At 40.5% G+C, this 27,306-nt stretch overlaps 1 protein-coding gene across 1 annotated transcript in view; it reads right to left on the bottom strand.

The window, feature by feature from the left end:
• The window catches only part of PTPRN2 (protein tyrosine phosphatase receptor type N2), a 954,782-nt gene that overhangs the window by 585,154 nt on the left and 342,322 nt on the right, over positions 1 to 27,306 (bottom strand). The window contains exon 4 of the mRNA XM_045004717.1: positions 374 to 491. Coding sequence (XP_044860652.1) covers positions 374 to 491 — 118 coding nt within the window. The remainder of the gene's footprint in view (positions 1 to 373; positions 492 to 27,306) is intronic.

The following is a 27,306-nucleotide window of genomic DNA, read 5'->3' as shown; positions in this document are numbered from 1 at the left end:
TCCTATTCCTCCCGCTTAAGCAGCTGGTACTGGCCACTATCAGAGACCAGATATTGAACAAGATGGGCCACTGGTCTGGTCTGGCTATTCCAGTTTGTCTCTGATATCAGTGCAATCAATGGAGAGGATAAGGGAAATATGTTTGCCACCAACATTTTCCTATCCTATTAGTATTCAGGTTCAGGGTGTCTGCAGTGTTCACTCATTCTCACCCGTTTCTTATCGATCTTTTAAAATCCTGTTGCACCACTAGTTTCTGCTCATCCTGTGGACAGTATTTAGTGATTTGCATAAGAATTTGGTCTCCATGACATTCTGTTTCTCCACACCTGTAAACCTACCACTATGGCACATAACATCACATAAGACTTACCTTAGTGTGTCAGATCCATCAGATATAAATGAATCAGGGTGCCAGTGGTGGATTTTACGAATGTTTGAGAGTTCCAGGGCAATAACATGTTGCATGTAATCATCTTGCCAGGTAAAACCTGTTAAATAAGGACACACTCATAAAAAACAAATCCAACTTGCAAAGTTTGGCAAAAACCTGTCTTTATGCAAACAACTATGGATAGAAGCGCTGTTTGCTGAAATGTTTTTCATTCTGCATACTCCAGGAGCCGAACTGCAGGTTCCCCTGGCCTGCTGACACTTTTATTAATCAGGCCTTTCTAAGTACTCTTACAGAAATACTGATCCTATTGGAGTGTTCTCCTTTAGGAAGACAGTGGGTGTTGTGATGAAGGTTTGAGAGGAGATTATACTTAATAGAATTTTAGTGTGGCTAGACTCCAAGGTGCTAGAAGCCAGCTTTACTGTATAATAAAGAGTTATTTTGGGTTAGTTGTTGAGATGAGTTATTTCTAGCTCAACTATTGTGAAAGAGCTTTCAAACTGAATGCTAGTAAATAATGGAAAGTTACTTCTCACAGGTGATTTACTCACTTCTCTTACTCACCATTTATACAGTACACTGTCCTTTCCCTGTAACCTCCTCCTGTAAAGCCAACCATTTAGAATGGTAAGGGATAGTGTTTCAGTGGAAGCAATTATTGTGAGGTTTCATGTACCTCATCTGGGGGCCATTTTCTGTTATCTTTATATTCAAATGTTATGACAAAGAGCTTTATAACAAGGATGAATTTCGTTATGAAGGTAACTTCCATGTGATTATGCATTAATTAGATGCACTGCTGATCACATGGTAATTATGCTTGGAATAATGATATAACTCCAAGAATAATTGTTATCCAATTTGTAAATTTTAGATGTTATGGTAACACTTTAGTTTGTAGAAATACCCCCATGCAATTACTGTAATTATTTAATAACTAAATATCATATAACTGCAGAGATATTCTACGTTTATGCCTTGCACAGTTACACAGAACCATAAACTTCAATAAAGGCTGTTACGAATTTACATGTACCCATTTAATCAAGTACTGTGATCATTGTAAGGAATAGTCTGGTTATAAATGTTCTCTAGCACCTATAACCTGCTCACATATAGGAGGGAGTGCTTTCTAGTGCTTTGGGTTGGACTTGGCAGCAGGATTTCTGTGTATAAGTTACCAATCTCACACATATATTGTAAGGCTTAACAAATGTTTGTAAAGTTCAGCTGAAATGCATCATAACCTGGATTCACCAAGGCATTTTCTGTGTGACCATTCATGTTAGGCTAGGGCTCCACTAGAAACATTTGCTGGTATAGCAATGTCAGTTAGGTATGTGACAATTTTGCAACATATCTATATCATCACTTATATCAGCATAAAAATGCTTTTGTCAGTATGGCTTATTTCACTTACCAAACCAGTATAAGCTACACCGATGAAAGCACTTTTTTGCTAGTCTAAGATGTGTCTTGTTATAGGACAAGTTGGCCAGTACAGCTAACAGGAAATATTTTCCATTGTAGACTAGGCATTGGGCTTCTGCTTAAGTACCTTGTTGAATATGTGACTCGTTGAAGTACAAAGTGGGGTGAGGGGTGGAGAAGTGCATAGTTACAATGTTTGGAACTGTTTCCTTGTCAGTGAAATTCCTCTTTGGAGCTGGAAATTTATTTTTTCTTAATGGAAAGTTGAACAAAATCCTTGGAATCACTGGGGTAGTATAAGGGTTTTAGCAAATAAATAAAACGATTTGGCACATAATTGATCCATTGTCCATTTCTTCCTTTCTCTCCCATCCTCAGAACAAAATTATACACAATTTTGCTGTGGAAATACTTTATTTAAAAACATCTCTGATATTTATAGCTTCTCTAAATGATTTTGAACCCGGGGGGAGAGGGGGAGAGTCCAACACTTTTTGAGATCTGTTGCAGCCTTTTCAAATGCAAATCCCACCTTTTCAAAAGCTGAACTGTCAGGGGCAGGATTCAAAACATTTGCAGACGTTTAAACCTAAGATTGCTCAGAGAATGTATTCTTAGCTGAATACATAAAGAATGAGTCACTGTGGGTTTATAGTAATTGTTACATGGTATTATTAAATTATTTTAGGATTAATGTGCCTAATGTGTTCAAGTTTTTGCACAATTGCTTAGAACTGTTTTTACAAAGTCATTTAGAAGGGAAAACTAAGAAGAAAATCAGGTCTAAGTGATTGTAGATATGCAGCACAATGGATCAGCCAGATATAAATTTATATGAAAGGCATTAACATTGGTAAAACAGATCATTTAAGAAAATGTTTGTACATTTTAACAAGTGCTTCCAGAAGAATTAAGGACCCATCCTGCAACTGTTATCCAACACAAAAAAGCCCTATTGAAGTCTAAGGGACTACTTATGTAAGTAAAGACTACTTGCATGAACAAACATGGTAATATCGAGCTCTTAGTTTTAACCTAAGATTATGGAATAGAGCAGTGGTTCTCAACCTTTCCAGACCACTGTACCCCTTTCAGGAATCTGATTTGTCTTGCATACCCCAAGTTTCACCCCACTTAAAAACTACTTGCTTCCAAAATTAGATATAAAAATACTAGTGCCACAGCACACTATTACTGAAAAATTGCTCAATTTCTCATTTTTACCAAATACTTATGAAATGATTTGAACATAAATATTGTACTTACATTTCAGTGTGATACTTGAAACTGTTTTATACTTGCGAGCCCTGTCTGAAGCCAGAGCCCCACTGCCCAGGGCTGAAGCATGTAATTTAGCTTCGCAGGGCCCCCTGTAGCATGAGGCTCTGGGCAGTTGCCCTGCTTGCCACCCGCTAACACCAGCCCTGCACTTGCAACCCCTCTAAATCTGTCCCATGACCTCCCTGGGGGTCACAACCTCCAGGTTGAGACATACTCATCTAGATGAGTCGATACCCCCTGGAAGACCTCTGCATAACCCAGGGTATGCATACCCCTGGCTGAGAACCACTGGAATAGAGTGTACACACACGCACTTCTCTAGAAACAAAGCCCAGGATTCATCTGCAATACCCGCAAAGAGATACAAAACTCACCTCTATGTGTCTATTTATATCCACAGACTTATATGTCAGTATAGTTAATAGCCATTTCAACAAGTTTTCATCTACACAGTCCTTGTCAAAAGTCAGCCCCTCACAGGAAAATAAAGAACTGTAATCTTATTTTTTAGTGGTCATCATAATTATGTCTGTCGTGGAATCTAGGATTATTTTCTTCCTTCCATTGCATTATATTAGCATTTTTTCACAATGCATTACAGACTATTACAAGTATGAAATAGTAGAGGTGTGAAAGAATACAATGGAGGCATTAAAAAAGAGATGTCTTGTCTGGAGTTTAAAAACAAAAAGAGAATCTCCATTCTTGAATCTCTACACTTCTTTCTAAGTCAGATAGGGGTGCTGCACGAGAGAGTTGTGAGGAAACCCAAATCTTTATTTGTTCAGGAAAATCTTCTCTCTTTACCTATTAGTCAATACGGCACTTTTTTCTTTTTTTAGTGCAACTATCTCAGGAATTGCAGTGATGTCTAAAGCTAACCTTATGCCAATCATGTTTCAGGTTTGTTTCAGTATAAAAAAAATTCTCTCCCACACGCTGAGCTCAATAAAATAACACATGGAAGAGTTCTAATACCAAACTGACAGCTGCAATCAAAATTAATGTTGAGAAGCAGTGTATGACGCCATATGGCAATTTCCTGTCCCCTTTGTCTGTAACACCACACCTAGCGGCTGCTCCTGGCTCACAACCCAATTATAACAATTTAACTCTGCTGGCTGAGCAGGATCACAGTGGTGCTGTTGTACACATATTACTTCCATGTCACTAAAATGGGACTGTACTGTGGGGTCACCCAGCTACCGATTAACTGTCCCTGCTGGAGCTCTGTCTAGGCTGTGTATTTTCTAACTGTGAATTCCCACAGATGGAGAATGAAAAACTATACACACCCATTGTGCACTCTTGTGACAGAATGATACTTGGAGGTGATTTATTTGTTGCAAGATCTCTCCTGAGTAATATTGTGAGGGAGGGAGGTTTGGGTGAAAGCCACAGGTCTGATATTCTTTTTCCTCATGGAAGAAAAACACGTATTTCCTCTTCCTGGGTGAGGTAGTAGTAGGGTGACCAGATGTTAAGGGGAAAATATCGGGACCGCCGGGGGGGATGGTTTTGGGGTTTTTTTTTACACTCACCCATCCAGGAGTTCGGTGGCAATTCGGTGGAAAGCCCTTCAGTCGTGGATGGTCTTCGGCAGTATTTTGGCAGGGGGTAATAAACCTTGCTGCCAAAGACAGAAGCACCCGCCGCCGAAATACCAAAGACCGTCCACGACTGAAGGACTCTCTGCCGAATTGCCGCCCAAGAACAGGAAACAAAATATCGGGACAAATGGTGTCCCGACCGTACTCTGGTTGGGACGCGGGACAAACTCCTCAAAATCGGGACAGTCCTGTCGGGACATCTGGTCACCCTAGGTAGTAGAGGATTTGCTTCTATTTTTCCAAAATTGAAATTCCACAATCTAAATTTATGTTGAAAAGAAATGACAAGCCAGAGTCACTGAAAGCCTGAGGCTGATCTCTCTCACAGCTGTGAGAATCTGGAGTAGCTCCGCAGAACTTGAGCTGCCCATCAAAGTGAATGAGTTACATCAATGTAACTCCAGAAGTAAGAGAGATCAGTCTGGTCCTTCCCATATTACCATCAGAGGATCTCTCTTGGTATTTCCTTTTCACTGCAGAATTAAACACAAATCATTACTATTATTATTTATATAATAGTAGCACCCAGAGACACCAGCTAGGCTCCTGTTGTGCTAGACACTGAACACTGTGCAGACACAGGCTCTGCCCCAAAGGGTATCCAATTTAAGTATTAAAAAATTGTAAACATAACATGAACTTGAAAACAATGGCTGTGCTATATTTTGAAGATACTCTGGGTACTGGAGATTTACACTAGCATGGACAATATCAGAATCTGACCCTGAGAGTCTGAACTCAGAGTTGTCTTCACATTTGTATTGTAGTTTCATTTTTATCTTACATTATTTGCTATTGCCCCCACTAGTTACCATCCAAATTTACAGAATTATTAAAAAATAATCACAATTCATCAAATCCATATTTTCCTTGTCTGATTTTTACATTTTGTAACTAACTTCCATGTCTCTGTTGTTCTCTGCCTCCTGTCCTAGTAAAACTAGGTGTCCATCTAAATATACTGGACCACATCCTGAGCTGATGTAAAGCAGCATAGCATCATTGAGTTCAATGGACCTCTGCTTATTTATACCACTCCACTGGGCATCAAGCCCACTAACTGCCCTCCTGGGCTACTATAAAAACAATGTGAACATTTTCAAAATTTGATCACTCACTGCTCAATAGATCCCTCTATTGCCCTTCCATTTCAAAACCATTTCTCATTCAGAATGTAAAATCTGCCTATTTCTTGTATTAATGTCATGCTGTGTTGGCCTCTGAAGGAAAACCATGTCTAAGTATGAAAAGACATGCTGGTGTAAATCGCCATAGTTCAGTCTAAGTTAATGGAACGATGCCAATTCACACCAGATAAGGATCTGGCTCATTGAATCTTCCCCTTCATACTACTGATTCTTTTCTCTAACACTGAGGGTTAAATTCTCAGGGCTACATCCAAGAGTCTGAGAGCAAGTCAAATGAACCTGAGTGGATAATGTGATGGGATTACTTTGGCTTTCTTGCCAATTGAAATCCAAAATAATTACTTCTGCATCAATATATTGGCAACAAAGTGATTTTTTCCATATCAAGTCCATTCAAAGTGACAGGAGATTATTATATACTGACAGCACTCTATAAACTAAAACCTGATCCTTCTTTGTCAGAAACACTCCTCCTCTCTCCCTGCCACCCATAAAGACCAGCAAACCTCAAAATTGAAGCTAGAGCATGTTACTTATTTGATTCTATTTTTCAGTTGTGACATTAAATTATTTTCCACTTTTTAGTTATATTTTCCTTTTTGTCCTGATGCAGCATAGAGTGATTGAACTGGCCTCGTTAGCACTACAAAAAGTAATTTTCCCTCTGTTGATATTCACCCCATCTTGTCAACTGTTGGGAATGGGCCACATCCACCCTATTTGAATTGGCCTTGTTAGCACTGACCCCCTACTTGGTAAGGTAACTCCCATCTTTTCATGTGCTGTATATTTATACCTGCCTACTGTATTTTCCATTCAATGCATGTGATGAAGTGGGTTATATCCCACAAAAGTTTATGCCCAGATAAATTTGTTAGTCTCTAAGGTGCCACAAGGACTCCTCCTTGTTTTTAAGTTTTTCTCTGAGCTTCTTTCAACTGCTACTTTATTTCAGTCAGGAAACTCTCCATTGTAGAGCTCACAGAATTTCAGCACCCATGCTATGTGTTGCAAATTGTTAATGCCTTCTTTAGCTGCTGGAATGTCTGCAGAATTGTGCTTGATTGGCATTCGTCCCTACAGACAGGTCAATATATAGACATAACTTTCTCCAGGCTGCCTTTCCAGGTTCCCTAGAGGAGCAGCACTTGTTCTCATCCCAGGCCTCCGTTTTCAGAGCTCAAGGAAATATGCATATCCAGTGATGTTCACATATTTTAATACTGGTTTGCTCTCAATTGCAATTTTACTGCCTGGGCTGCTGTATCTATAGCAAGATTCATGTTTCAAGTGCCACATTGTCAACCTATGAATGCAGCCAAAGATGTTTTCCATTACAATAAAAGAAAACCAGGACTTTTTCTAATAGCGATTTTGCAATACAACCCTCACTGGCAGGTTAATGGCAATAATAATTGTGAAGTGGCAATAACCACCTCTCTCCACACAGGTAAGGCTGAAACTATTATTATAAGCCCTATTTTATAAAGGGGTTGATATATCGGGTTTGGCATATAAATTTGGCCTGAAAATGAACAGATTTGTTGTGAAGTCAAATTTACTACAAATTTTGAAGAAAATTTTTTGAAGTATTTTCAAGTTACAGTTCACTAAAAACTACCTTGCTGTTGTCTCCCTTTAGGTTAAAAACATTTTTCACACTTGCCACAGCATTAAATCTCCTTCTAATTTTGTTCACCAGTTATATTGGAAATTTTTTTTCCTAATTATAAAAAGTTATTAATGATTTTGTTGTGGGTATTTTGAGTCCCAGTACTGTCTCCTTCAATTTGAATAGGCATCATGTGCCTAGTCTTGCTCCCATGGATGTCAATTGAAACTTTTTGACAACTGACGTTACTGGGAGATCTGCTTTTGGGGCTAAGGCATCACAGTTCCAATCTGAGGTGTGTTTTGTTTTATTATGGACAATGGTAGTCTCTCCATAATTAAGACTGTCAAGCTGTCTGGATTGGCTCATGACCATGAGGGCCAACCTCAGGGGAAACTGTCAAGAAGCAAGGCAGATCCCCCAAACTGGGTGCATGTTCTATAATTAGATTTCACCAACTCAATAACAAATGTGAACTCCTGGATCGCTATAACAGTCTTACCATGGAGTCACAGACATTCCCCTTGGGCATTCCAATCTATCTTGCCACACAGGCAAGCTTGACTCTGTGATAGCTGGCTGCTATACACCAAAGACCACAAAATATTCAGGTTGCTTCCAGACCCAAGAGAGCAGTCACTTAACCCAGGTCAATTTGTACCTTAGATCTAACTGTCACCAATGGCAATGGTTGTAACTAGGGTGACCATATTTCCCTATGCTGAACACGGGACACCTGGTAAAATTACTTGTATTCATGCAAGTTCAACAGCAATCAATCTGAACTATGCAGTACAAACATTCAAATTAACATCAAGTTAACTGAGCCCCCTGTTAAAAGGAAATACTGTGTAGTTGGATTCTTTTTATTTACCTTCTTATCTTTAAGGCTTTAGGGTTCACACAGAAAGGGGTGACACACACACACACCCCTACCCCCCACACACACTGGGAGAGGTGACACACACACTCTAAAGCCTGGCAAGAGCTGGCATGTGGTCTGCCAGTGTCACAAAGACTACAAGATGATCCTGTGCCTGACTTTGATTTACTGCAGGTAACACCAAAAAGGTGTGTGGGTGGGGAGGAATCCTTTTCCTTTCAAATATTTAAAATTACACCTCATTGGCAACTTCAATGTTTTCTGGAAAGTTTGGTTCGGTTGAGTAGGATATTTCATGAAATTAGGAGACATTAGGGCTTTTTGATGGTTCTCCAATATTTAATGTTTTTTTGTATCCTGCATGTGCCACAAAATTGGACACACAGGTGAATCTTGAGACACTGGCTTATGCAAGAGACAGTTCCCAAGAGCAGAAATAGACATGATTTCTCTATCAGTGAAGCTGATGGAAGCAAATAAAATACAGGAAAATATTTTCATCTTCTAACTCTGAACTTTTCATCAAGGCTAATTTTCAAAAACATATTACAAATTCAGTATCTGGTAAGTATGGTTAATCCTCCTCCAATCCCCACCAACGTGCCCCTCTGACCTAAGGGAATGTGCACAGGCATTTTACCTCAATAGGCAACAAGTACTGCCAACCCGTAGAGTTTAAGAACACCACGTCATCCTCTCACAGCCCAAAATCATGAGATTGAAAGAACGATAAAAATATTGATTTGGGACTGCTACCTGATTTTCTGAGTTTTTCTGGGGGAACCACCAATCCCACCAAAATTCAACTTGAAATCCATACATTAAATGCTCACACATAAAGTGCAGGCCTCCTGGCCACTCTCCAGTGGAGGACTCCAATTCACTTTCTAGAGTGGGGGAGGTGTCATTCTCCATTCCTTTTCTCTAAAATTAACCTGCCTCTTTCTCCATCTTCCTAGTTCCTTCCCTGCCTATCATAGCTCTCCTTTCCCTCCCTCCCCACAGTTTCATTCATCTATTCCACAATGTAAGCTGTTTTCTTGGCAATGATGATGATTTTACAATGCTGAAGATGAATGGCACTCCACATGGTCATCTGTGATACCCATAAATTTCACAGCTCTGTTTTCCTGTTCTAGTTTGTCAATTCTGTTTCAAGACAGCAATAGGCCACACTGTCTGGAAGAACCCCTTAGTTCCTACAGCAGGGAGCGGCAACCTTTGGCACCCAGCCTGCCGGGGTAAGCACCCTAGCAAGCCAGCCCAGTTTGTTTACCTGCCGCGTCCGCGGGTTTGGCCAATCGCAGCTCCCATTGGCCCCAGCAGCCAGTACATCCCTCAGCTCACGCCGCTTCCCACCTCCCCCATTGGCCTAGAGCGGCGAACAGTGGCCAGTGGGAGCTGCCATCGGCCAAACCTGCGGACGCAGCAGGTAAACAAACTGGCCCAGCCCACCAAAGTGCTTACCAAAGGTTGCTGATCCCTGTCTTATAGGACGGAGTTTGGAAGTCACTTATCCTTGGGAATTATAACAGCACCTGTAACATAGTATAGTTGGCCAGAAATGTACTGCTGCTTATGGAAGTAGAGATTTATGTAGATATACCTGTTGTATTCAGCCCAAGCAAATTCAACTTAAATTCCAACTTTCTTCATACACTTTTAAATGCCTATCGGCAAAATTCTTCCTTCAGAGTGTACAGTGCATAATGAATCTTATCTCTGATATACTTCTCTCCTTATACATACTGAACTCCCACTGATGTCCATGTAAATCAATTTCCACATGTTAAAATGGGCCTTTAGTTGTATGTGCAAAGGGATGCAAAACAGATTACTCTGAAAATGCACTTACTCATTTGTAAGTGCAAAATCCTCTTAAGCATCTGTTTTTGAATGTGAATCCTAAAGATTTACATAGAAATATTTGTATCAATTGTATGTGTTGGACAGCAGCAGCGGTCAGACTGAAAGACTATGCAATATGTTTTCAGTACAGAACATGGAGAAAGCTGCATACCTGAAAAATTTTTCTTAATGAGCGCTGTGCACCCACACACCATTCTCTACCTAAGTCAGCACCAGTGCAAATCAATCTTGAGAATCAGAGATTAAACAACTGCTCGTTTAAAATGATCAGAAACAAACTGCACTAGATATATGTAGTCTATATTTGTTTGTATACTTCTCTCCCCCACCCTTTGTCTCTTTTCTTCTTAGATTGCATATTCATCCAAGCAGAGGACTTTTTGCTGTACGTGTTTGTACATGCCTAGACAATGGGTCCCGGTTCCAACTGGAGCCTGTCAGTGCTACATTAAAAATAACAATAATTACAATACCTGTCATTAATAATATAGCAAATGCAGAAATGAGAGATGATTTCCCTTTAGGAATCAGGGAAAGATCACAATGGCCAAAAGCCTGAAACTTTCCAGTGAAAAATTTTGGCCAAGAGGATGTGCCTGAAGCAAAGATGAATCCCATGCAGCTCAAACTGCTTCAGTAACAATAAAATATTAAACAAAACAGCCAATGTACTGCACATGCTTCAGTCTGAACTCACCCCATGCACAGGAAATGCACACTGAGTGAGCTTGTTCAATCCTAAAATGCCACCTACCATTTCCAGCTTGAGTACTTTCAACTATCTTATTTCCGTTCTCTTGTACATGTAACAAGAGAGCTTTTTACCTCGCTACAATTGCACCAGAACAGAACACAAGGTACTGTAATACAATAATGCTCTTTGCTTTTTTACTTAGGAATTCCTGGTGTGCATGTGTCTTAGTCTCCGGCTGATGTAGAATCACAGAATCATAGAATATTAGGGTTGGAAGAGACCTCAGGAGGTCATCTACTCCAATCCCTTGCTCGAAGCTGGACCAACCCCAACTAAATCATCCCAGCCAAGGCTTTGTCAAGCCGGGCCTTAAAAATCTCTAAGGATGGAGATTCCACCACCTCCCTAGGTAACCCATTAAAGTGCTTCACCACCCTCCTAGTGAAATAGTGTTACCTAATATCCAACCTAGACCTCCCCCACTGCAATTTGAGACCATTGCTTCTTGTTCTGTCATCTGCCACCACTGAAAACAGCCTAGCTCCATCCTCTTTGGAACCCTCTTCAGGTAGTTAAAGGCTGCTATCAAATTCCCTCTCATTCTTCTCGTCTGCAGACTAAATAAGCTCAGTTCCCTCAGCCTCCCCTCGTAAGCCATGTGCCTCAGCCCCTTAAACATTTTTGTTGCCCTCTGCTGGACTCTCTCCAATTTGTCCACAACCCTTGTGTAGTGTGATGATCAAAACTGGACGCAATACTCCACCTGTGGTCTCACGAGTGTCGAACAGAGGGAATAATCACTTCCCTCGATCTGCTGGCAATGCAGCTAATGCAGCACAATATGCCGTTGGCCTTTTTGGCAATGAGGGCACACTCCTGACTCATATCCAGCTTCTCGTCCACTGTAATCCCCAGGTTCTTTTCTGCAGAACTGCTGCTTAGCCAGTTGATCCCCAGTCTGTAGCAGTGCATGGGATTCTTCCTTCCTAAGTGTAGGACTCTGCACTTGTCCTTGTTGAACCTCATCAGATTTTTTTGGCCCAATCCTCCAATTTGTCTACTTCACTCTGGACCCTATCCGTACCCTCCAGCATATCTACCTCCCCCTCCAGCTTCGTGTCATCTGCGAACTTGTTGAAGGTGCAATTAATCCTATCATCCAGATCATTAATAAAGATGTTGAACAAAACCAGCCCCGGGACCGACCCCTGGGGCACTCCGCTTGATACCGGCTGCCAACTAGACATCGAGCAGTTGATCCACTACCTGTTTAGGCCAACAATCTAGTCAGCTTTCTATCCACCTTATAGTCCATTCATCCAATCCATACTTTTTTAACTTGCTGGCAAGAATACTGTGGGAGACCATATCAAAAGCTTTGCTAAAGTCAAGATATATCAGATCCACCACTTTCCCCATATCCAAAGAGCCAGTTATCTCATCAGAGAAGGCAATCAGGTTGGTCAAGAATAACTTGCCCTTGGTGAATCCATGTTGACTGTTCCTGATCACCTTCCTCTCCTGCAAATGCTTCAAAATGGATTCCTTGTGGACCTGCTCCATGATTTTGCCAGGGACTGAAGTGAGGCTGGGTTCTCTTTCTTCCCTTTTTAAAATATGGGCACTATATTTGCCTTTTTCCAATTATCCGGGACCTCCCCAGATTGCCACTAGTTTTCAAAGATAATGGCCAATGGCTGTGCAATCACATCAGCCAACTCCCTCAGCACCCTTGATTGCATTAAATCTGGGCCCATGGACTTGTGCTCGTCCAACTTTTCTAAATAGTCCTTAACTTGTTCTTTCACTACTGAGGGCTGCTCACCTCCTCCCCAGTGCACCAGTCTGGGAGCTGAGTTTGTCTGTGAAGACCGAGGAAAAAAAAGCATTGAGTACTTCAGCTTTTTCCACATCATCTGTCACTATGTTGCCTCCCCCATTCAGTAAGGGTCCCACACTTTCCCCGACCCTCTTCTATATATATGTAGTTCCATATTTGAACTACATATCTACAGTAAATATGTAGTTCCATATTTGAAGTCCATTCTTTCCCCCTTGACTCAGCACAGCTAGTAGCTCAGTAAGCAGCAATGGATCTCTCTTTTGGATCACTCCTGAAATGTTGATTTAAGATTTATTGATTGTTACTAATACTTTGTCAAGTGCACTCTGTCTAGTTCCTGAGTAACTGCTTCCTTTCTAGCTTCTTTATTGTCTGTCACTAGTTACTGTCTCTTCCAACAGAGTACTTCTAAGATTGTTGCTACTTTATAGTATCTATATAAGAAGAGGGACTGAGATGTAATATACAGATGTGGAGCCAATCATCCTTTAAATTTGGGAGAATTAGCAAACAGAATTTTCATTCATGCCCATCCATAATACATCACTTCATTTTTAAGAACTTTAGAGATGCCATTTATTGCTTAAAACTATGAAGTGATTCCAACTTTGTACAGCATTACGATTTTTACTTGCGATTAACATGGTGCTCAAAGTTCAGTGAAAAGCTGAGGCTTCCAGGAGAACATGTACTAGGATGAAACCATATTAAAGTAAAGCGCAAACATGGCATATGAAGTATCCACCATTCTCAGGTGCGGATTTTTGTCCTGTTTATTTTTAATCCCTCTGGTTTGCGAGCTCTGTGTCTTTAGCTAAAAATGTAAATATTCTGGAATAGCTCCACTAAGTCCAAACCACGTAAGAACAACATGTATTACCTGTGTCCAATATGTTTGTATGAACTAGATTTAACCTGCTTGGGACAGGAATTCCTAGCTGCTACCAAAACACCACTCACTGTTGAGAAATCACAATCATAATGCTAGCAGCTTTTTCTAAGGCAGCTTATTAATTTATATTTGTGACAGTCACAAAAATTTCAGATACAATTATTACATTTCACATCCAGTGCTCCTTCCATCCCCACATTTAATCTTTTGTTCCAACTAAAGCTGTGTAAAAAGAAATAGACTATTTATTTATTGGAATATTGCAGCTTGTATTCCAAAACAAAAACATAAAATTGAAATAAAAAAGGAAGTTCTTTCCCAAAAACTTTTAAAGGTTTTTCATGCGACTATTGTGCCCGTAAAAGGTGTTGGATTAACACGTTTGGAAACCCAAGTCCTCAATTGCTCAAAGAGTTCAGTACAGACTTCCCCACACAGTCCTCTTCAATTAGCCATAACTCTCATCTGAAGAGACCATACCTAGAAGGTCTGAGAGTATTTCAGTCTCCAAGCCCACTGTCTTTTCTGAGACTGTCAGTAGTTATGACAATTAGTTCCAATTGGAATGGTGGCCTTTAACATGGACGCTGATTTGGGTGATCAGACAGCAAATGTGAAAAATCAGGACAAAGGGTGTGGGGGGGGGGGTAATAGGAGCCTATATAAGAAAAAAACCCAAAAATGGGGACTGTCCCTATAAAATTGGGATATCTGGTCACCCTAATACTGATCCACTAGGAAATAGACTGTAACCACTAGCCCCTTTCTGGACTAGCAAAATACAATGCGATTTGGCATACAATGAAGCCACAGGTATTTTTCAGAATGCCCAGCTTGAAAACAAAGCCACACATTTTTCAGAGAGAGGAAGATAGCAGGGGGTTTGTTCCCACAGCAAAGACAAACACTACAGACAGGTTCTATCTCCATGGCCCTGTATAAACTTGGAAAATGCGTTATGTTAAAACGTGTTGCACTAGCACAATGTTAAACACATTTTGGCCCTTTGTGAATTTAACGTGGACCTACTAAGATGCTTTTAAATACAATTATTCCTGTCCCTACCTAATCATGTTTAACTTCATGCTAATTGTAATGCATTAGTCAACACATTTTCTAACACAATATATTTTCTGAGTATAAATAAACTGTATATTTCAAACTACAAGCCCAATCTTATTGCTTAAATATGAAGACAATTCCTGTTCATCTGTGGTATCAAAATAACAGTAACACATCACTGAACAAATTAATCAGTCATGTTCCATAAAGAAATGTTTTCCCCTTTATGAAACATCTAAGTAATTGTTGAACACAAAAACTATTATTTTAATCTCTATAGTTTATCAATCTACCATGAATCATTATCACAAGAGTAACTAGATGGTATGATTCAATGAGCAGGAGGATGGTCCAGTGGCTTAGGACATTAGCCTGGGAGATTGGATGCCCAGGTAAAATTCCCTGCCCCACTACAGGCTTCCTTTGTGACTTTGGGCAAGTCACTTAGTCCCTCTGGCTCAATGCTCAAAGGGGGTCAACAAGCATGCGGACAAAGGAGATCCAGTGGATATAATGTATTTAGATTTTCAGAAAGCCTTTGACAAGGTCCCTCACCAAAGGCTCTTAAGCAAAGTGGGATAAGAGGGAAGGTTCTCTCATGGACTGGTAACTTGTTAAAAGATAGGAAACAAAGGGTAGGAATAAATGTTCAAGTTTTCAGAATGGAGAGAGGTAAATAGTGGTGTTCCCCAGGGATCTGTACTGGGCCCAGTCCCATTTAACATATTCATAAATGATCTGGAAAAAGGGGTAAACAGTGAGGTGGCAATATTTGCAGATGATACAAAACTACTCAAGATAGTTAAGTCCCAGGCAGACTGCGAAGAGCTACAAAAGGACCTCACAAAACTGGTTGACTGGGCAACAAAATGGCAGATGAAATTTAATGTTGATAAATGCAAAGTAATGCACATTGGAAAACATAATCCCAACTACACATATACAATGATGGGGTCTAAATTAGCTGTTACCACTCAAGAAAGAGATCTTGGAGTCATTGTGGATAGTTCTCTGAAATCATCCACACAATGTGCAGCAGCAGTCAAAAAAGCAAACAGAATATTGGGAATCATTAAGAAAGGGACAGATAATAAGACAGAAAATATCATATTGCCTCTATATAAATCCATTGTACGCCCACACCTTGAATACTGCGTGCAGATGTGGTCGCCCCATTTCAAAAAAAGGTTCAGAAAAGGGCAACAAAAATGATTATGGGTATAGAATGGCTTCCGTATGAGGAGAGATTAATAAGACTGCGACTTTTCAGCTTGGAAAAGAGGCAACTAAGGGGGGATATGATAGAGGTCTATAAAATCATGAGTGGCATAGAGAAAGTAAATAAGGAAGTGTTATTTACTCCTTCTCATAATACAAGAACAAGGGGCCACCAAATGAAAATAATAGGTAGCAGGTTTAAAACAAACACAAGGAAGTATTTTTTCACACAACATACTGTCAACCTCTGGAACTCCTTACCAGAGGGTGTTGTGAAGGCTAATACGATAACAGGGTTCAAAAAGGGAGCTAGATAGATTCATGGACGATAGGTCCATCAATGGCTATTAGCCAGGATGAGCAGGAATGGTGTCCCTAGCCTCTGTTTGCCAGAAGCTGGGACTGGATGACAGAGCATGGATCACTTGATAACCTGTCTGTTCATTTCTTTTGGGGCACCTGCCATTGCCCACTGTCAGAGGACAGGATACTGGGTTTGATGGACCTTTGGTCTGACCCAGTAGGGCCGTTCTTATGTTCTTATGCTATCATCCTCATTTTATAGATATGGAATTGAGGCCCTGTAGCGGGGTGGCTACCCGCTCCTGCCTTTCGGGGCTTAAAACAGCCCAGGAGAGGGCTGTAGCTGGGGCAAGAAGCCTGGGCTGATTGGGAGAAAGCAGGCCCAGCTGTGGCCAGTCCCAATCAGGCCCAGCTGGCCCCTATAAGAGGCAGTGAGCCAGGAGCCCAGACAGTCTCCCTCTGCATGTAGAGGGAGAAGGACCTGGCTGCAGGGAGCTAGAGACAAGATACCTCGAGTGGAGCAGGGCTGGGGAAAGGCAGAGGAGCTGGGGAGCTCCTGCCTGGAAAGCCCCACGCTGCCGCCTAGCATTAGGCCAAGAGGTACTGGGGGTTGCAGGGGGCAGCCCAGGGGTAGGCAAAGGCAGCAGGTCCAAACCCCTTTGCTGATGATGAGTGGCTGATACTGCAGTCTGCTCCAGTGAACAGGGGCTAGATGGAGACTGGGCAGTAGCCAATACTGAGGCAAAGTGGGGACAGTGGGGTGGGGGTTCCTCTGGGAGGGGGAGACCCAGTTAAAGGGGCACTGGGGTCCTGGGAGGGACATGGGGGCCAGCAGAGGACAGGAGGATCACGGGCCTGCAGAGGGCGCTCCTGGCTGGAAGTGAGCTAATTCCCAGGACGACCAGCAGGAGGCAACGCAGGGGTGAGTCTGGCCCGTCTACAGGCCCATATCCTCAAAAGTACTTAGGCACCTCACGCCCACTGAAATCACAGAAGTGAGGTGCCTAAATAAATACCATAGATTTCAGTGGGAGTTACATGAGGATAACAACACTGCCCTATCTCATGGGTTTTATGAGGATGAATACGGAGATACTACAGTAATGGGGGCTGTACAAAAAAAGCCTTAAATAGGCACAGTTTGAAATTGTTATCCATTAGGGTTTACTGCAGTATAGGAACGTCGAGTTGCTATCTTCAACCAAGCAGTAAACCGTGATGGTTGTTTTTTTTCCATCTTCTCAACTTCAGTATATTTCTACACCCTGAATAACAGCTACTAACATACAATAAGCAAATGTATTTCCAAAAGTTTTGATAGTTATAGGAGTTGTCCTTCAACTTTCTGGATGAGATACAAGCAAGCAAAGCTCCATAAGAGTGAAGACTGATATTATAATAATAGTATAATATTTCAAAAGAGACTAACATTGCAGATGCAGTTTCAAATGTAGCTGCTATGCTCTGTAATAGTATGGATGGAAAGTCCTTCTAATCAGTGGCTGCAGGTATCAAGTAACAGTGATATCTTTCTAGACAATCAAGCGCTACACTATTATCATACCTTTGATGTGGTGGAACAGTGTTTGCCTAATTTTCTACCTCCTCAGGGTTTCATGGTTAAATGCAGTGTACAGTTTTCTCCCGTGCTTGAGAAAATAAAACTGGAAATTTACTTAAAAGGATGGCAGAAATGTAATTAGGAGAGGAACTGGTTTCTTCACTTGTCTGTAAAGCATCATCTTCACCAGTGAGCCACATAAAAACAATGAAAAGTGTTAGGCAACCTTAACCAAAAGTGGCATTACCACTCTGCATATAATAATAATGACAGATGGAACCTGTGGCAGTTAATCTGATTGGTATGGAAACTGTTTAATATATGATAAACAATGCAAATTAAAAGAAGCCAACCTGTCATACTTAAATACTTTACAAAGTACTTTTATTTAAAATCAGATCTCTGATTCACTGATTGTTTTAGCCGGTCTGTTTTTATGAGACTGCAACTATTTAATAATGATATAGTGAACTGTCAATCTACAGAACATCCATTAGCTAAAGTATCCAAGGGCTCCATGTTTCCTTACAGGACTACTCCTGAGTAGAAGAATGGAAATTTGAAGAATTTCTCCTTCATTCCACAGAAAAAGTTAGTGGTTCAGGCCCATAAATCTGCAGATCTGAAAGCTCTTAACAATAAGTACTCCCAAATTCACATATCTGACGAAGGAGAGAATGGTGAGTGGATAAATTGGTTAAATTGTCCCGCTTCATCCTCGCAACTTTCCTAGACAACCCATCTTCAACCAACCAACAGCTCCTTCTCCTAATGTTAATTGCAGGATTAACAGTTTTCAGGCAGTCCAGAGATCGAATTAGATGAATATCCTTTAACTGCTTTGCAAACAGAATCATTGCAGTCCTGTGTCCAAGAATATAAAACATTTTCTCTCATAGCTTAGGAACAAAGTGCTACTCTGATTCAATAAAATGTAAAGGAAAGATGAGACTCTGCTAATGTCATTATAATTGACAAAACAGACACATGACCTAGAATGATTTTAAAATGTCAGTGTTCATTTACTATTTCTGTTCACCTTTGTCTTCATATGTTCTCCAGTTATTCGTTTTATTCACATTACACACTGAATGTGCAAACAGGAAAATAACTGAGAGACTTTCTGGGACACAATCCCGACTAGCGGAGTGACTGTGTCACCGCTGCACTGCAATCTTGGGTGTCTTATAATGCCTTACTGTAGTTACTCCCACCTGGGCCGCTCACAAACAACAGTTCAGCATACAAGTCACACACAGACACTCAGGATGTGACTTCAGCTACACCTTGGCTCTGACCAGCCTGGGTTATGCTGCAGGGTGACGCCAACACACTCCCAGCCCAGAAATGTATGTCCTGTACTGCCCAGCCCTCTCCCGGACAGTACAAATATATTAAGTCTGTTATTCCTTAAAGGGAATAATATGCCCAGTTTATTATTTTAAATAGAGTATTCAGACATTCCAATTTAACCACAGTGGATTAGATAAAACAGTAAAACAAATTTATTAACTGCAAAGAGAGAGATTTTAAGCAAGTACAAAAAACGAGGTATAAAAGTTAGAAATGGTTACAGGAAAAATAAAGATAAAATGCTTACTGGTGCCTAACTTTTTAAACAAATGATATTAGATTCAAGTAAAGTGTCGCACCACATGCTCCAGCAGATTAATGACCAAACTCTCAGGTCAGGAACCACCCCCTCCCTGCCCCCCACAGGCTAATGGTAGTTTTTGTTTGTCTTCTTAGGTGCGATACCAGAGACCGAAAGAGAGAGTGTTTTGGGCTGTCTGCCCCTTCTTTTTATAGTCCTGTCCCCACTTTGAGAAGCATTTCAAGCTGGGACCAAGGTGGCAGGCAGACTATTGAAGAAAGCAAACTCCATGCTATTTCTTTGGTAAGATGTAGATTTTTGTCCCTGCCTCCTTCCTTGCCAAAGAATGGCCACTTAGCAGATAATGGTCCATCAGCCTGGCTGAGGCCTCAGTTTGCCCTTTGTCTCCAAGAAACTGGGTTAGCCACTCCCCAGACTTAGCTAGGAAGCATACATATAACATTGCTATGTGCATTTTGCTAGGATATTCTTGATCAGCAAGTTATGAGTCTTTAAATGATACCTCACAAGATATACCTTGTACAAAACGAGGTATAAAAGCTTGTACAAAGCTTATTACAACAGCATGTAGAGTGTGAATACAAGGGTATATTCTGTCACAACCGGCTTTCATTAATCACTACTTAACTAAACAACAAAGATTCAGATCTATAAACAAACCAGATTTGCCATTCTTATTGTCTTTCAAACATTTATTTTGGCACAACTACTTCTTTTTGGTCCACTTTCACTTAAAATACGGTAAAATTTCATTAATTTTCAACTTATTACACACAGTATCGGGCCCTGTCAGTAACTATTTCTTGCTTTATTTTAAGATAAAAATATCCCATCTCTCCCCGAAAGATTATTTTTGATCATCCCTGTTTGATTGGCAGTATATTAATAACAGAGTCCAGATTTCAAGAACAGCATTCTTATAACAAAAGTACTATGACAAAATAAATTATTTTCAGAGCTCTGTAAATAGATTTTTCTCTTCATCCATTATATTAATTACATCATTCACTTTTGTCCTCTATCATCCCAAATGTGATGTACATGTTCTTTATTTAAAAGTGTGAGGGTTTTTGTTATTATTTGTTTATTTATATTTAACATAATATGATAGACTAAATAATACTGTACTAATGGAGCAAAATTTAATCATTTTTTACATGTAAAACTGTTGCAATACACCATGCAGTCACCAGATGTCATTATAAGTAAAGCACTACAGGAGAGCATTGCTGTCAGTTAAATAAACATCCACAGTGAACATCTTGAATGATTTCAGTGGCATCTGACTTGAAATCAGACATTCTTATTTTCTAGGGCTCTTTTAGATGCTTAACAAATTATTCTGAGTGGGTGGGGGGGGAGTGATCTATGAAAATGAATATGCTCCAAAGCCTTACTTGTTTCCATGAGTATTGCTGAAATCTAAACAGACAGAGTCTCTGCAAAGGATTCACATCCATCCTGATACACCCTAGAATAAAGCTGCTTTTGACAGCATAAGCCTTTTTAGTATATGCCTAGGAGCTAGATCCTGCTCCCACCAAAGTCCATAGTACAACTCCCATTTTCTTTAATGGGAGAAAGAGCAAACCTCTGGCTTATAGGATGTTAGAGAGGCCTGAAGTTACTCTGGGTGTTAATGTGACACTGTCACATAGCATAACAATGTACTTCAAGAACAAATGAAATGTAAGCAAAGATGGGGGTCTATCCTGCTCATGCATCTGCATCATCATCAGTAATAAATTGCACAGGTGCAACTGAGCCAAATGCAGCTATACAACTGGAATGAAGCTAACCATTCTACTGATGAAGCATAAACCAAAACAGAATCACCTCACTCTCCCTGTTGGCTCTCCAGTGCTAACAGGACTGAGAAAGTAGACAAACTTTTTTTTTCCCCACTAAATCAAGCAAAGGTGACTTGAATACACATGGGGACAGATCCGTTCAGTAAAAAGTTCCCATTCTGATCTGGTCACTTTCCAGAATGGAAATGCACTAAAACTATACCATTTTGGGTATTAGACAACATACCAAGAAATGTATTGAGTTGCAAAGTGGGAGAGGCAGCATGAGACATGATTCTCATGCATGCTAATATCACTTTACATAGCTCTGGTATTTAAAGGTGGATTAAAGTGGGCATAGATTACATTTATGCACTTCGTTTAAGGCCCCTTGACACTGCCAGAGAAGTGTAAAGCAGCCTTCATGTAGACGAAAATCAGGATCATTCTATTCTGTTCTACGTAGGTTCTTATATCACACACATCATCGTGGTAACAGGATTTATCCTCCCTGATGTTACTATTTATTACATGTAAAAGGTGGGGTTCCCCACAGTGAAAATTCGTACCGTTTTTGGTATTTCCACAACTAATTTGTCCTTGATTCATGCTGTCCTTAATAACTCTCACTAGGCAGCAGATGTCAGGGTTTTCATGTGGAGTGAAGCAAAAGTAAAGCCACGCCCATAATAAATTGCTTACTGAATATTTACTTTTACCTAGATGACTAACTGCTAGTGAATCTTCCTTTGCTAAAGACTATGTTTACATGTTAAAGCGCAACATTTACTGAAGCAGCTATTCTTGCCAAAAATATATTGCATTAATAAATCTTCAAAACAAGCCCTAGTAAATGTCACTTCTCCTTAAATGTTCTGCAGAATCAATGACAAGTGATGTTGCCATTGCCCTTGAAGAATCTGTATGTGCAGCTTGCATTTGGATCTGAATCCTAATATTGTTTCTGCCAGAATCAATCCTAAACCACTCTAAAACCTGGCTCAGAAACATACAGTAAAAACAAAACTGGAATACATCAAAAGCCATGTAGAAGGAAAAAGTGATCCTGGGAAATTGGAAATTCTGAAATACATGCAGAAAAGCAAAAAAACTTTTTTTCTACCCTTTCATTAGAAGCTACATTACAAAAGAGCTGTCATGAAATACATTTGCTTACTGATGTTCTGCATGGGAATATTTTGCGATAGATTTTATATGCTACAATACCCCATAATCAATGCAATTGACACATCTTTTGTATCACATTAGACACCTTCATATTAGACTTGTAAAAGATAGAAATACAATGGCTGGTTCAGCCCGGTGCTTTCAAAGTTGGAATCTATTTCAGCATGATGTCAGGCAATACAGTGTGCTGTGAATTTATCTGTGCATCCCTGACGTTTTTGAAACATCTTCATTTTCTGTGTGGATTTTACTTTGTTTTTAAGAAAAAAAGATGAAAAATGGAAAGATAAGAAAAAGGAGCTACATGATACAGGACTTTGTTCAAAAAATGGCAATGCTGCATGCAAATTCCATAATTTGAAACTATGTAGCTAGGCACCACTGGAATGTCCTATCCTATATACCTTAGAACAGGAGTCGGCAACCTTTCAGAAGTGGTGTGCCGAGTCTTCATTTATTCACTCTGATTTAAGGCTTTGCGTGCCGGTAATGCATTTGAATGTTTTTAGAAGGTCTCTTTCTATAAGTCTATAATATATAACTAAACTATTGTTGTATGTAAAGTAAACGAGGGTTTTAAAATGTTTAAGAAGCTTCATTTAAAATTAAATTAAAATACAGAGGCCCCCGGACCGGTGGCCAGGACCCGGGCAGTGTGAGTGCCACTGAAAATCAGCACGCGTTGCCTATCCCTGCCTTAAAGGTCTACATAGTAGAGCTGCTGCTTTGTCTCTGTTAGGTGCAGCAGGGCACTTCCAAGAAGATGATACAGCTCCCTGATTCTCTGGCTCTTTCGGAACCAGTCATAGCTCTGAGGGTATGTCTACACTGCATTTAAAAACCCATGGCTGGGTTTGTGGGGCTCTAAGGGTTTTTTTTTTAATTGGAGGTGTAGATGTTCGGACTTGGGCTGAGGCCTAAGCTCTAGGACCCTGCAAGGTGGGAGGGTTCCAGAGTTTGGGCTGCAGCCCAAGCCCGACAGTCTACCCCACAATTAAACAGCCCTCAGCCCGTGAGCCTGAGTCAGCTGGCAAGGGCCAGCCAAATGGGTATAGCTGGAATGCAGCACACTCCAGCCTCTTCTCCTTCCCGTTTCTAGCATGCCTTCTATGTCAGGGCTGCAGCAGGTATTGGTATAGGACCCAGCTACGCCAGCTCTGTGCCCACTGTGGACTTCCCAATGCTAGATGAATCCTCACTTGGGAAAATGCATGCCCAGTGAGCACATTTTTAAACACAGCTGTTTCTCTACTATAGGTGCTTAGTAATGTTGAATGTATTAATTAAAGGTGTGTTATTTTACACATGTTGTAAAACACATAATTTTCCCAGTGTAGGCCAAGCCTTGGAGTGATTCCCATGAAGGAAATCCAGGATTAAAAAAAAAATCAAGATTTCCTGGGGCTTGGAAATGAGGAAATTCAGAATTTGGCTTGATTTATCTGTAACAAGTAACAAACCCCAGGTTCATTTCTAACCTCACATCCAGCATATACAACAATGTTGCAACCTAGGCACAGCAAGGTAACTTTAACTTTAAAATCACTGCTCTTGTCAATACAAGTCAGGTCATGAAAACAGACATTGCGAATGAATTCACTGACGGTGGGTCTACACTTAAATTCTGCAGCGCCACTGTAGCGCTTCAGTGAAGAAACTACTATGCCAGTGAGAGAGCTTCTCCCATCAGCGTAGTTAATCCATCTCTGTGAGAGGCAGTAGCTATGTCCATGGGAGAAGCCCTCCCACGGACACAGTGCTGTTGACACTGGGGCTTAGGTCAGTATAACTGCATCGCTCAGGGGTGTGGATTTTTCATATTCCAGAGTGACAGAATTATACCAATGTAAGTTTAGTGTGTAGACCAGGCCTGAGACACCCTTAGCTGAAGCAGCAATAGCAGACATGCAGCTATAATACTGGAAGCAACTGCAATATTGTGTTTTCATCAGCAAAGGGACAAAAGCTTTGTTATTTTTGAAGGCTACATTTATATTCAATGTAATAACTCAAAGTATCATTGCCTGACACCATTAAGAGATGGAGGTCATATATGTCAAGTTAAAAAAATATTACATTCACCACCCATACAAAAGGGTAAATAGGCTCAGATTGTCATGAAGCGCAGTGACATTATTTAAATGTCTTTGTTAATCAAGGTCCTGACATAAAAGATGATGCTCAGAGAATTTGCTCTTCAGACTCTTCTCAGCATGGGTCAAATCTGCTTAATATTCCAAACTTGCTAAGCCTAGATGAACTATGTTACCCTTATGTGATCTCGCTTTTCCCCTCCCTTCTCTGAATTCTAGATGCACTGGTATTTTCAGTTTTCTCTTCTAAAGGGCAGAAAAGCTACAGTAATACACAGTGAAGTTACTTTCAAGCCTTGTTTATAATGATTTATACATTATACAGCTGCTATACCTGCAGAAACTTTCACAAGAATGTCAGCATGCTTTCTAATTCAAAGGAGTTCAGGAATATTTACATTCAACCCTAATATTTTTTTAAATGTTGCTTGATAAAAGGGAGAAAATGGTATTGCTATCTGCTGATTCATACACAAATCAGAATAGAGGACCTGGTTTTCCTCCTACACAGTTACAATAGGAAAAAACCCATGTAAAGAGCAAGGAAAATCAGGCCCACAGAGCATTAGCATGCAAATAGTATTATTTATTTACTTGAATGAACATTCCATTACTTACTAATATATGTCTCAGTCTCATGGAGGATGTGTTACAAACTCAGTTGCCCCAGCAGTTTTTCATAATTGGGTAATGATGGGCAAAACACACTTCATTGCATACGGAGAATGAGATGCACAACCAATGAGAGAGAGTTAAATATTCTTCTTCTTGCGGTGTTCAAGTGTTACCATGTTACAGCCACACTGAGGAATGCCATAGAGTTGAGTATAGGGCCTCCCTTCTTTTGACTGATTACTAAATTTCCTTCTTGAGCCATTCCTTCTCTTATATCACTGGCTGGTCTTCTGGGGAACAGGGGGCCATTTCAGCTCTCCTCAGAACGGGGAAGAGCCCACAGTGGCTTCTTCTCACTCTCCCTCTCTCGGGAAAGGTTTCAGAAGGTGCGGTGGTTCACACACTGCCAAGCCTATCTACTCAGTACTCTCCTCTCAGAGTCCCTGTGATCAGAGCTCAGTATGCTGTGTCTTGCTTCTGCAGAGTGGGTAAAAAGCCCATCTGTATACTTTTTCAGACCGTCTGCACTGCTGGGGAATAAGATGCAGTTAACAGAGGCTTAGCTGTAGCTCCCATTTGCTTACTAGTGCAGGCTCTTCCACACAAGCTGACAACATCTAGAAATTCAGGGTTAAACATGAAACCTACCCTGCTATTTAACTTTCAATGCCTCTCTTTTGCTCTGACTAGATATTGCAGCTGTATTGGTGTACATAAGATCACCATCTATTCTAAGGCAATGATGTCCAGCTACTTCCCTACTTCCCAGGCTTTCTATCCCTGGTTTCTTTTTGCATAGCTTAAATACTATATTGATAGATTTCTTAGACATGGTGAAAATAGATATATTAGATCAGAAGGTCAAAATTAAGGATGAGCAATCAAGTTTGGGTGAAATAAAAACCCATGTCTTCAGACACCAATCAAACCAAACTTTTCTCCTCCTAGATTATGTTGTGATAATTGGACTGACAAAATTTACCTTAATTGCGAGCTCAACTGTAAAAAGTATGTAAAGGTTCATGATATGTCATAATAACCTGTAACAACAAACGTTGAGTGGAAATGGTATGAAAGGGAGACAGAAAAACTAAATTAATTTACACTCAAGGACTATGTTAAGATCATGCTTGGTAAACAAGAAAATGTGTGCCCAAAAATTAATAAATCAAAAACAGTGTGTTGGAAACTAGGCCTAACTGGTGGACAAAATAATCAGAGGATAGGCTACTGCACTCATCACTACCTTTATGGATCCTTAAACAAAAAGACATTAGAGGGAAAACACAGAAGAACAAATGGAGGCTACTGGAGCGAGCTTCACCATCATGGCTCATACATTCCATCTAAATTAATACAACAGTGGGGAACCCCCAATTCTTCTCTGAACCATGCCACACTTCTGGCCATTTTGAAGTTCACTAGTCCAAACATTTCACTTTATTTATTCTCTCTAGTCTTCTTGACAAACAGGCAGTGCCTGCTTCTCATGTTATTTTTAAATTTAAACCCGTCCCCCATTTACTTATTTAAATGACTATAAATAAGAAAATGAAAAGCTTGGGCTCCCTTGTGACACTCTTACTGAACATAGTTCATGGCCCCGGTGGGTGGGATTGAACTGGGGACCTCTGGAGCTTAGTGTATGAGCCTCAACCGCATGAGCTAAAAGCCAACTGACTGATAGTTAAGGCTGTAAAGTAAACTCATTAATTTCTCTCTCTCTAAGTGGTCTCAGTGTCACTAAATGGGACAGAACACCACACCCAGGAGGTGTGAGAATTATATACTTCTCTGATCTGAGGAAGCATGCCCCCTTCAGAGACTTCCCAGTTGAAATCCCAGAGCCCCCACTTGTAACACCAACAGAACCCCAGTCATCGGCAGGCAGGATTGAACCTAGGACCTCTGGAGCTAAATGCATGAGCCTCTACTGTTTGAGCTAAAAGCTCGCTCTCTCTCTCCCAAAGCAAGCATAAACCAGGAGTGTTCATCAGACTGAGGTTGTAATACTGAGTAGAATCTGTGTCACAATGTATAAAATATGAATTCCCTCTCTCTCTCTCTCACACACACACTTTGGCCTGATTTTCAGTGGTGCTGAATGCCCGCAGCGCCGATTTAATTAAACTGAAGTTCAGGGTGCTCAGCACTTGCATAAGGCAGGACCTTTATGTATGTAAGATTGCAGTGCTCTGATG

Source organism: Mauremys mutica, chromosome 2 (assembly GCF_020497125.1).
Source record: "Mauremys mutica isolate MM-2020 ecotype Southern chromosome 2, ASM2049712v1, whole genome shotgun sequence".
In the NCBI taxonomy this organism is placed as follows: Eukaryota; Metazoa; Chordata; order Testudines; family Geoemydidae; genus Mauremys; species Mauremys mutica.
This window is presented reverse-complemented; position numbering and strand designations above follow the sequence as displayed.